Source organism: Rana temporaria, chromosome 2 (assembly GCF_905171775.1).
Source record: "Rana temporaria chromosome 2, aRanTem1.1, whole genome shotgun sequence".
NCBI classification, from domain to species: Eukaryota; Metazoa; Chordata; class Amphibia; order Anura; family Ranidae; genus Rana; species Rana temporaria.
Window position 1 is genome coordinate 305,273,834 of NC_053490.1, and position 12,579 is coordinate 305,286,412.

The 12,579-nt window shown below is 43.5% G+C and overlaps 1 protein-coding gene across 1 annotated transcript in view; it reads left to right on the forward strand.

Moving 5' to 3' along the window:
- TEKT2 (tektin 2) overlaps positions 1-9,605 on the forward strand; it is a 43,924-nt gene extending 34,319 nt beyond the window's left edge. The window contains exons 7-10 of the mRNA XM_040337322.1: positions 4,811-4,918; positions 8,469-8,612; positions 8,732-8,811; positions 9,142-9,605. Of these exons, the coding sequence (XP_040193256.1) occupies positions 4,811-4,918; positions 8,469-8,612; positions 8,732-8,811; positions 9,142-9,355 (546 nt within the window). The 3' untranslated portion in view covers positions 9,356-9,605. The remainder of the gene's footprint in view (positions 1-4,810; positions 4,919-8,468; positions 8,613-8,731; positions 8,812-9,141) is intronic.
- Positions 9,606-12,579: the final 2,974 nt, after the last annotated feature.

Consider the following 12,579-nt stretch of genomic DNA (forward strand, 5'->3'; position numbering starts at 1 on the left):
CAAGCTTTTTAACATCTCACGAAGCACTGTTCAATCCATTATCTGAAAATGGAAAGATGATGGCATTACTACAAACCTACCAAGACATGGCCACCCACCTAAACTGACAGGCTGGGCAAGGAGAGCATTAATCAGAGAAGCAGCCAAGAGGCCCATGGTAATTCCGGAGGAGCTGCAGAGATCCACAGCTCTGGTGGGAGAATCTGTCCACATGACAACTATTAGTCATGCACTCCACAAATCTGCCCTTTATGGAAGAGTGGCAAGCAGAAAGCCATTGTTGAAAGAAAGCCATAAGAAGTCCTGTTTGCAGTTTGCGAGACTCCATGTGGGGAACACAGCAAACCTGTGGAAGAAGGTGCTAACACATCTCCCTGAACACACCATCCCTACCGTGAAACATGGTGGTGGCAACATTATGTTGTGGGGATGCTTTTCTTCAGTGGGGACAGGGAAGCTGGTCAGAGTTGATGAGAAGATGGATAGAGCCAAATACAGGGCAATCTTACAAAAAACTGTTAAGCCCTGTACACACGATCGGTTTGTCCGATGAAAACAGACCGATGGACTGTTTTCGACCGATCGTGTGTGGGGCCCATCAGTTTTTTTTCCATCGGTGAAAAAAAATAGAACATGTTTTAAATTTTTCCTATGGATAAAAAAACGATAGAAAAAAACAATCGTCTGTGTGGAAGTCCATCGGTCAAAATCCACGCATGCTCAGAATCAAGTCAACGCATGCTCGGAAGCATTTTTCTCAGCATGTCGTAGTGTTTTACATCACCGCGTTTTAGCACGGTCGGATTTTTGACTGATGGTGTGTAGGCAAGACTGATGAAAGTCAGCTTCATCGGATATCCGACGAAAACATCCATCTGATTAAATTCCATCAGATATCCGATCGTGTGTACAGGGCATTAGAGTCTGCTAAAGACTTGAGACTGTGGCAAAGGTTCACCTTCCATCAGGACAATGACCCTAAACAGACATCCAGAGCTACAATAGAATGGTTTAGATCAAAGCAATATTCAGGTGTTAGAATGGCTCAGTCAAAGTCCAGACCTAAATCCAATTGAAAGACTTGAAAATTGCTGTTCACAGATGCTCTTCATCCAATCTGACAGAGTTTGAGTTATTTTTCAAAGAGGAATGGGCAAAAATGTCAATCTCTCTAGATGTGCAAAGCTGGTAGAGACTTACCAAAAAGACTTGCAGCTGTAATTGCAGCGAAAGGCGGTTCTACTAAGTATTGACTCAGGGGGGCTGAATACAAATACACACCACACTTTTCAGATATTTATTTGTAAAATATTTTAAAAACCATTTATCATGGTGTGACGTTCCACTTTACAATTATGTGCTACTTTGTGTTGGTCTATCACATAAAATCCCAATAAAATACATTTACGTTTTTGGTTGGAACATGACAAAATGAGGAACATTTCAAGGGGTATGAATAATTTTTCAAGGCACTGTATGTATCAAGTGTGCAAAGCTTATATGTTCTAATGGCAAACTTCCTTTCTAATTTAGAATTAAAATGACTGTATATAAGAGAACATTGAGGACTGGTTCTCTTATATATAAGGTTCAAGCACTAAAACAGGAAAACAAACAAGTTATAATTTAAATTACAAATTGTGCTGCCTTTGGCAAGCTCTCCTGAGTAATAGGAATGTGATTTGGATGCAGTACCTGTTTTAGTCACTTGCATTAACAAAGCCAACAAAAAGTGAAAATTATGCATGCCATATTGCAGGCATGTCCAAAGTCTGGCCCGGGGGCCACAAAAGATATATACTGTATTTATTGGCGCTGCCTTGGAGGGGGCAGGACGAGCGCCGTCAGATTACATGAAGAGAATTTCCTGTTTACTCAGCAGCGTCTCTATTGAAAGCCCCGTCTCTTGGGATGCTATTGTTCTGTCTATCATATGAGGCCGGACTTTGTATAAAAGAGGCCACAGGGTAAACAAGAGATTCTCCTGTTTGTAATCTGTCGGCACTCGTCCCACCCCCCTCCCTCTTCCCTCTGAGGCTGCAGATGGGCATCATTCAGGCTGCACTGATGGCAATGGTAAGGCTGCATTCATGGCACATGTGAGGCTGCATTGGTTGCAATGGTAAGGCTGCAATCTTAGCACATGTAAGGCTGCAATCATGGCACATGTAAGGCTGCAATCATGGCACATTTAAGGCTGCATTTATGGCACACATAATGCTGCATTTATGGCACATGTAAGGCTGCATTTATGGCACATGTGAGGCTGCATCGGTTGCAATGGTGAGGTTGCAATGGTAAGGCTGCATTGGTTGCAATGGTAAGGCTCCATTCATGGCAATGGTAAGGCTGCATTCATGGCAATGGTAAGGCTGCATTCATGGCAATGGTAAGGCTGCATTCATGGCAATGGTAAGGCTGCATTCATGGCAATGGTAAGGCTGAATTCATGGCAATGGTAAGCCCGTGCGTGTTATACGCCGATAAATACAGTATATCCAAATAACACGCCCAAGCTCATCCTTAGTCCTAAGCAGCGCTCTGGGATTCGTTGGGGCCACAAAAGAAATATATACAGTATATCCAAATAACATGCCCAAGCTCATCTCTTCACCACACACAGCCACAAAGGCAAGAGAATTCTTGTTGGCCGGGGTATTAGTGCTCGGACGAACACACTTAGACCGAATTTTAATGCCACCCCTGCCATATTGGAACATGTACAATATGGTTCTCTGGGACCATTAGCAGATTATTTTCTTCTGACTAACAGTGTGGTACTGTATATTAAAGCGGTGGTTCACCCTCCTTAACATCATTATACCATTACATTCGGCATCGTAGCGCGAGCTACGGTATGCCGGTCTTAAATTTTTAATCCCCGTACTCACTGTGCTATCGATCATTGAAGTTTCCGACTCCCGCGGGGAATGGGCGTGCCTATGGAGAGGGAGGATGATTGACGGCCGGCTCTGGCACGTCACGCTCCCCGAAGACAGCCGGAGTAGGTCTCGGCTCTTCACGGCGCCTGCGCACAGGCTATGCGCAGGCGCCGTGAAGAGCCAAGCCTATTTCGGCTATTTCCGGAGGAGCGTGACGTGCCAGGGCCGGCCGTCAATCACCTTCTCTCACCATAGGAACGCCCATTCCCCGGAATCTTCAATGATCCATAGCACAGTGAGTACGGGGATAAAAAATGTAAGACCGGCATACTGTAGCTCGCGCTACGATGCCGAATGTAATGTTTTTTTTTTAATAGGGTGAACCCCCGCTTTAAGTAGTATGTCATAAAATAATAGATTAAAGCATAGACCCCTCTACATTTGCAACAGTAATGTTCAAGTAGTACCATGAAGTAGACAGAGATGTCTTAAAATAGATTTAAACTCTAAATTAATGTCCACTTAATTGGTTAATTTGGTAGGCAGTAGGGGGTGATTAGGTACATTACCTAGCATGTACAATATTCTGCCTATTATAGATGACAGGTTTCATGTGATGTGACCCGAAGCTGCAATAGCAATGCACTCAAAGTAGAACTATAGGGAAAAAAATATTTTTCATTTTGGATAGAGTAAGGGAGGGTTATAATCCCTGACAGATTTTGTTTCACTGCCTGTGTCCCATTGCTGAGATTTCCCTTCATTTCCTGTCCCATAGCCATACAGGAAGTGAGAGTAAATCCCTGCAAATTAGGAAAATTCCTTGGGGGACCCCCAGGTCACCAGAACTAGTGTCCCCATTGGAAGATTTCCCCTCTATTCATTTTCTGGGGACAAGATTTGGGATCTTCTTTTACTTTCACTTTCGATGATAATGGTAGACAAATAGAGAGGGTTGATCTCCTTAATTGGGGCATAGACAGCAATAAAAAACAGATAAAAATGCAAACAAACTAAAAAAAAAAAAAAAAAAACATCACTTGTAGCCACTGTGTCATCAATCACTTGCAGCCACTGTGTCATCACTTGCAGCCACTGTGCCATCAAATGCAGCCACTGAGCCATCAATTGCAGCCACTGTGCCATCAAGCGCTGCCACTGTGCCATCAAGCGCTGCCACTGTGCCATCAAATGGTGTCAGTGTGAGTGTGCCTCCCACCCGCTCGCCGTCTGCCCGGCACTTACCCTGTCTTGTGGGGCAGCTGGTGACAGCAATGAGCGGGGTCCTGCATGTCTCCTGCATTTCTCCCGTCCTCATGTCCCGTCAGGCGTCCAATAGCGGCGCCTTTTTTCAGCCAATCAGGTGACAGGTAACTAGACCTGAGCAACCTGATTGGCTGAGAGGCGGGTCAGTGTTAGGGAAGCAATGTATTCGCTTCCCTAACACACCACTGAGTAATCAGCGAACGCACAGCAGTGCGCCCGCTGTTTACCCTTTTGGAAGCCTATTAGAGCCCACATGCTCTAATCAGGAAGCTTATTAGAGCCTATGGCTCTAATCAGGCACTTCCAAAACACACCCGCCACTGTAATTCATATGCCCGGCGCCCGACAAGGGGCCGGGCACATGAATAGGGGGCGGCAGCGACGACCATAGATAGATTCATGCATTCTATCTATGGTGAGAGAGTGACAGGAGAGGGGGGGGGGTTGGCGGCGCTCCTGCGCCCTTTATGGATGCACCGCTACTGCTCAGTGGTGATAAAATACCACCAAAACGAGGCTCTGTTTGTCTCAAAAAATTTGATAAAAAATGTATTTGGTACAATGTTGCATGACTGAGTAATTGTCATACAAGGTGGCAGGAAGGGGGTGAAAGTGTCCTGTCTTGAAATGGTTAAATAGAGTTGCTGCTTCCTCATTCACAGACTAATAATGAACTGGAAGCTCAGAGACAAGCTGTGGAATTTGCTTTCAGGAAGAGGATCCATGAATTTGAAAGAGCTCACAAAGAACTCAAATGGCAAGAGAAAAATGTGAGTTTTCTGTATAGTCTGTTTTTCATGTTATATTATTTTATTTCAACAGTACTAGGTACTAGAAAGATACTACGTTTAGCTAGTGTAGAGAGGGATGAATTCTATGACCACCTCAAGTGAAAAACACAGCTATGCAAAGGATTAACCCTTTAGGTTCCACAGTGAGTATAACAAGCATGCTTAACTGCATATACAGACTGATTTTACTGTTGTGGGTTTACTAACATTTTAATGCTTCATAAGTAAGATCTGAGGCCGCGTACACACGATCGGTCAAGACCGATGAAAACGGACTGAAGGACCGTTTCATCGGTCCAAACCGATCGTGTGTGGGTCCCATCGGTCAGTTATCCTTCGGTCAAAAAAAAGAGAACTTGCTTTAAAATTGAACCGATGGACGCCTAACCGATAGGTCAAAACCGATCGTTAGTATGCAAAAGCATCCGTCAAAATGCTCAGAATCAAGTCGACGCATGCTTGGAAGCATTGAACTTTGTTTTTTTCAGCACGTCGTGTGTTTTACATCACCGCGTTCTGACACGATCGTTTTTTTAACCGATGATGTGTAGGCACATCAGACCATCAGTCAGCTTCATCGGTTAACCGATGAAACGGTCCTTCAGTTTGTTTTCATCGGTTTTGACCAATCGTGTGTACGCGGCCTAAGGCTACATTCACACTATGGTAGCAAAGGGTAATGGTACTGCAAATGTAGCAAGCAAGATGCGCATTTCTGAAATAAAGGGGCTGTCCTCTGCGTGAAGCACTATAACATGCAAAGAAATGTGTCTGGAGATGTGGAGTAAGATGTTGTGATGTCACTACTGTGCTGCTCAATGTTCTCTTTGCTGGAGACTCTAACCACTTCAGCACCGGACCATTTGGCTGCCCAAAGAACAGAGCACTTTTTGAGATTCAGCACTGTGTCGCTTTAACTGACAATTGCGCGGTCGTGCGACGTGGCTCCCAAACAAAATTGACGTCCTTTTTTCGCCACAAATAGAGATTTCTTCTGGTGGTATTTGATCACCTCTGTGGTTTTTATTTTTTTGCGCTATAAACAAAAAAAGAGCGATATTTTTTACTTTTTGCTATAATAAATATCCCCCAAAAATATATATAAAAAAAAAATGTTCTAAGTTTAGGCCGATACGTATTCTTCTACATATTTTTGGTAAAAAAAAATCGCAATAAGCGTTTATTGATTGGTTTGCGCAAAAGTTATAGCATCTACAAAATAGGGGATAGATTTATGGCATTTTTATTTATTTTTTTACTAGTAATGGCGGCGATCTGGGATTTTTATCGTGACTGTGACATTATGGCGGACACCATTTTGGGGCCATTGCCATTTATACAGCTAACAGTGCTATACAAATGCATTGATTACTGTGTAAATGACATTGGCAGTGAAGGGGTTAAACAGTAGGGGGCGCTGAAGGGGTTAGGCGTGTCCTAGGGATGTGTTCTAACTGTAGCGGGGATGGGCTACGTGTGACACAACACTGATAACCGCTCCCGATTACAGGGTGCTGTGATCAGTGTCCTTGTCACTAGGCAGAACGGAGAAATGCTTGTTTACATCAGCATTTCTCCATTCTTCCTCTCTTCGACACGATTGCGGGACTCCCAGTGGCCATCGAGTCCACAGAACCCTCGGTCACGCTCACAGAGCTCGTTGTGTGCGCGCGCGCGCCCACAATGCCGCTTCTTAAAGGGGACGTACCCGTACGCCCATATGCCGAGCCATTGTGACAACGTATATAGTCGTGCGCTGGTCGGCAAGTGGCTAATATGAAGAAGTAAAACTTCTACCAAGACTGGCCATATTTATACAAAGATGTGAAAAGATAGATTGTAAAACTAGTAAATTGGAAAGAACAACTGCAAAGAGACCACAGGCAATACTGGTGACCAGTCCTTTGCTCCTTACCTACCTTATTTCTAGCTTTCAGAGCTCAGTACCTCTTTAATGCAATAACTAAAAAACAGATGACCAAATGTTGAAGTTAATAAAATTTACTTTGAATGAAACACTGAAAAAAATAGAAAAACACTTAATATATGCACTTATGCACTAAAAATACACAATATGGGCCAGATCCACGTACAGCGGGCGCAACTTAAATATTTGGATTTAAGTTGGACCGCCGCAAAATTTCTACCCAAGTGCCCGATCCACAAAGCACTTACCTAGAAATTTGCAACTGTGTAACTTAAATCTGTCCGGCGCAAGGCGTGCCCAATCTAATGGGGCGAGTCCCATTTAAATTAGGCGCGCTCCCGCGCCGGACGTACTGCGCATGCTCCCGACACGATTTTCCCGACGTGCTTTGCGCGAAGTTACGTTGCGTTGAGTTTTAAGAATCGCGACGGGTGTAAAAGAAAAAAAAAGAGTTGCGGCAGGAAAAATACATTTTAAAAAAAATTTGACAGCGACGCGGGAAATAAGGGTATACTTTTACATGGTGTACTAAGTTTACACTTTGTAAAAGCAGCCCTAATTTTGCGACGGCAAACTAACACTTACGGAAAAAAACGAAGGAAAAAAGCTTTGTGGATCTCCGTAAGTGCTAATTTGCATACCCGACGCGGAATTTCGACGAGAAATGCCCCCAGCGGTGGCCGAGGTACTGCATCCTAAGATCCGACAGTGTAAAACTATTACACCTGCCGGATCTTAGGAATATCTATGCGTAACTGATTCTATGAATCAGCCGCATAGATAGAAACAGGGATACGACGGCGTATCAGTAGATACGCCTGCGTATCCCTTTTGTGGATCTGGCCCTATGTCTCCTTTGTGTTGTGTGAGATTTCCCCAGATATTTCTGTTTTGGCTTTAACCCTTTTTAAAAGGAGGATCTGGGCTACTCTATGCAAAACCACTGCACAGAGGAGGTAAGTATAACATCTTTGTTATTTTTAACTAAAATAAAAACAAGACTTTACAATTACTTTAAAGCGGATCTCCACTCTAAAGTGAAGTCGCGCTGATCGGCACCCTCCCCCCCTCCGGTGTCACATTTGACACCTTTCAGGGGGGAGGGGGTGCAGATACCTGTCTACAGGCAGGTATCTGCACCCACTTCCGGCCACACGATACGGGCAAAAGACTGGTTTTTTCCTTACTTCCCATCCGTCCCCCGTTGTATGCTGGGAACACTCGGCTCCCAGCACACAGCGGGAGCCAATCGGCGGGCGCAGCGCGACTCGCGCATGCACCGTAGGGAACCGGGCAGTGAAGCCGGAGCGCTTCACTTCCTGGTTCCCTCACCGTGGATGGAGGGGGGAGCAGCAGGGTGACGAGCGATCGCTCGTCATCTGCTGCGGACGGCGCTGGACTCCAGGACAGGTAAGTGTCCTTATATTAAAAGTCAGCAGCTGCAGTATTTGTAGCTGCTGGCTTTTAATATATTTTTTTAGTGGCACATCCGCTTTAAGCTCTAGGAATCAATGTAAGGCAAGGCAAAATTGTAGCCTTACCTCAACTACCCATTTGCTTGAACTTTGATATCATTTTGACATTTTTTTTTTATTACTACAGACTAAAGAGGAAATAGAGGAACTGGAGGAAGACATAAGACGTTTGGAGAGTGATCTCAAAGAGAAGAGTGGACCTCTGAAGCTAGCTCATACACGCCTTGAGAATCGTACCTATAGACCCAATGTGGATCTTTGTAGGGACCAGGTATTATATGTCTTTGTAAATAAGCAAAATATAATTTTTTTTATACATGTGTCTGTATTCAGAAAACTGCAAAGTCTGTAGACCTTTTTTTCAGTACTTTGTTCTTTTTCAAATCATAGGTACAGTATGGGTTGACAGATGAGGTCCACCAGCTTGAGGGCACTATTGCTGCACTAAAGCAGAAAATGGCTCAATCACAGTAAGTAATGTTATGTTTGAATTGTTAAAAGTGATGTTCTATTTTATAAAAAATATATAAAAGCCTTCTTTTAGCTCTTACTAGAGCTCAGAAAAGCAAAGGCCCATTCTGAGGCATGTAAACTTGTCTATCAGTTTCTGGTTACACCAAGCACTCTATCTGCATTGTGGATGTATGCTCTCCATGTGTTTGTGGCATGGTCGGATACGATACGTTACGCCGCCGCACTTCTACGTGAATCTGGCCCTAATTGAATAAGGCTATGTGAGTTACAAAGAAGTTTAGTCTGAGCAGAAAACACATCAAAGCACTGTTCTTGTGTTCCTGCAGGGATGTACTGGATGCACTCTACAAACATCTTGCCCGAATTCAAGCGGATATAAAGTTTAAGGAAAACTCCCTAAACCTGGACAACAAATGTGTTGATACCCGCCGGAAGCTCACAGTGCCTATGGAGAAGTATGTTCCAACCATGGATTCTTTCAACCGAACCACCAATCGTCAACTTTCACCCTTGAAGAGTCAACAGCTGGAACTAGCTTGAGTTTTCAGAGGGGATTGTCATTTTACTGATTTGTCAGTCATTCAGGCAATACAAGAAATGACCAATATACCTTGTAAAATATAGGGTACCATATGAAAACACTAATTCTCGGTAAAGTATTCCTGTTTCAGAAATATTGCAGGAAAAATACATATCAATTTATGTTTGTGTTTAGAAAAATATATTGATGAAGAGGGTTATTTAAACAGAATATTAAAAATTTGTGGACTGGTAAATATTACCGTTTTTATGTGTGTTTAGAGGTTTTAATTTTTCACATTGCTTACCTGACTTTCACTGTGATCACACTCTGTTATTCTTACTGCCACCAGTACATTATAGCATTCTTCTAGGCTGACATCTACCCATCAAGACATTTAGATATTTACATACACCCCCCCCCCCCCAGTGCCAGCCTGTTGCTTACATTAGGGCTCTTGCGAGGAGTACTGAGGCAGAGTGCTCTGATGTTTTCAGGAAGCTAGGTAGAGCATCCTGCCACCAGTGTTGCCAACCCCCAAAGTGATATTTACTGAAAGGACGCCCAACATTTACAAACAGCACCAGTTTTTTTACTAACAAAAATGGCATTTACTGATATTCACATTTTGGACTGACACTTCAAAGAGGTGCATCAAATTGACATTTTAGGTGCAAAACAGTGCAAATATCAAAATGTAAGCTATAAATATACTAGGGCTGTTAATGATCAAAATTTTTCTGTTCGATTCATCGTTTTTTTTTTAATCGATTAATCTACTAATTTCGATTAATTATAACACACATACAGATCCAACTACTTTTAGTTGATCTCCTTGCAGGCTGATTCCCAGTGCAGCTACCAACCACTGGAAAAATGGATAGCAGGATACAAAAAACACACAAAGGCAGCGCTCGATGGGAATAGATTAAAACTTCATAGTCTTCAAGTAGGTAACAAAATAAATATTGCACTGGAGATAAAATCGATGTAGCTACTGTGACAGGAAGTCGGGTAAATCTGTGGGTGTTGTCACAGATGGGAGATACATTTTTGCCTTGTTTAGACAATACACCAATTATTATTGGGTGTCGGCTGCAGAAGTAGCCAGAAAGGTTTAAGGGCGTTGGAAAACTTCAGCTGTTCAGAATGAGGCAATTAAGGCCTCTATAAGTAATCCAGAGGATTACTACTGATTGCTGCATCCTGAGGCTTTTTGAGTGAAGGAGAGCAGTGAAGAGAAATACTTCTGAAGAGGTGAGGTGCTATTGATTTTTCTGTGTGATAAAAATCAAAAAGACTATTTGTTTTTCTGCTGTATGACCTGCAGTGCCTGCTCAGCACAGTAGGCTGTGCCAGACTCCATAGATAGGTTCCTGTGTGGTGAAGGTAGACGCCCCAAGTGGCCAGGGTTTATTTTATGTTTGATTTTGTTTATGCTGTTTGGATGCTTGCAATTGTTTCCAGCAAGATGGAAGAATAAACCAAATTCTTTGTTTGCAACAGTCTTCGGCTGTTTCTCTGTATCGTTCAGTGTGTAGTGAACCCATCCAGGGGGTCACACACCCCCGCTACCGAGCTAACCCCTTACACTACATAAACTGTAAAAATGGTGCGAGTAATACCAAACGGTACCAAAAGCAGTCATAAAAACATGTAGCTAAGTATGATACTGGTATAAAAATGTGTACAACGATACCACTGCTGAATGCAGATGAGGAGAGGTTAACATCAGTCCGTCGGTATGTAAATGTGCCATGAAGGGAACTATCACAACTCCCAGTGGATGGTTGTAGAATCCCAGGTTGATAGAGGGAAGTGATAGAGGGAAGTGTAACAGCCCTTGCGTGTGGCAGATAGTAAGGTCCCGCTGGCATGCAGATATGAAGGCACAGCAAAGGAGCCCTTCAGATGGACACGGCAAGCCCCGCCGTTGTCCGTGACGTTACAGGATCTCCGACTGAACTCCCCGAAGGCCCAGAAGCCAGCGGAGAGGTGAGTACCAATCAAAAGAATTTTAATCGATCAAAAACATAATTAAAAGTTAATTTGCACAGCCCTAAAATATACAGGTGAAACTCGAAAAAATTTAATATTGTGCAAAAGTTCATTTATTTCACTAATGCAACTTAAAAGGTGAAACTACTATATGAGATAGACTCATTACATGCAAAGCAAGATAGTTCAAGCCGTGATTTGTCATAACTGTGATAATTATGGTCATACTTAACATGGCAAGTCTAACTATACGCCGCAAAACACCAGCTTTAACTATACGCCGGAAAAAGCCGACTAGAGACGATGTAAAAGAATGCGATGGCCGCGCGTACGTTCATGGATCGTCGGAAATAGCTAATTTGCATACCCGACACGGAAAACGTTGCGAACTCCACCCAGCGGAGCCCGAAGAATTGCATCTAAGATCCGAAGGCGTACGAAGCCGTACGCCTGTCGGATCTAACCCAGATGCCGTCGTATCTTGGTTTGAGGATTCAAACTAAAGATACGATGCGGGAAATTTTAAAGTACGCCGGCGTATCAGTAGATAAGCAGGCATACTCTCTCTGTGGATCTGCCCCAAAGTGTCCCACTCTAATCGGCTAATTAAGCCATAACACCTACAAAGGGTTTTCTGAGCCTTTAAATTGTCTCTCAGTCTTGTTCAGTAGGAATCACAGTCATGGGAAAGACTGCTGACCTGACAGTTGTGCAGAAAACCATTATTGACACCCTCCATGAGGAGGGAAAGCCTCAAAAGGTAATTGCAAAAAAAGTTGGATGTTCCCAAAGTGCTGTATCAAAGCACATTAATAGAAAGTTATGTGGAAGGGAAAAGTGTGGAAGAAAAAGGTGCATAAGCAGCAGGGATGACCGCAGCCTGGAGAGGATTGTCAGGAAAAGGCCATTCAAAAGTGTTGGGGACTTTCACAAGGAGTGGACTGAGGCTGGAGTCAGTGCATCAAGAGCCACCACACACAGACAGATTCTGGACATGGGCTTCAAATGTCGTGTTCCTCTTGTCAAGCCACTCCTGAACGTCAAGCCACTCCTGAACAACACACAATGTCAGAAGCGTCTTACCTGGGCTAAAGAAAAACAGACCTGGTCTGTTGCTCAGTGGGCCAAAGTCCTCTTTTCTGATGAGAGCACATTTTGCATCTCCTTTGGAAACCAAGGACCCAGAGTATGGAGGAAGAATGGAGAGGCACACACTGCAAGATGCTTGAAGTCCAGTGTGAAGTTT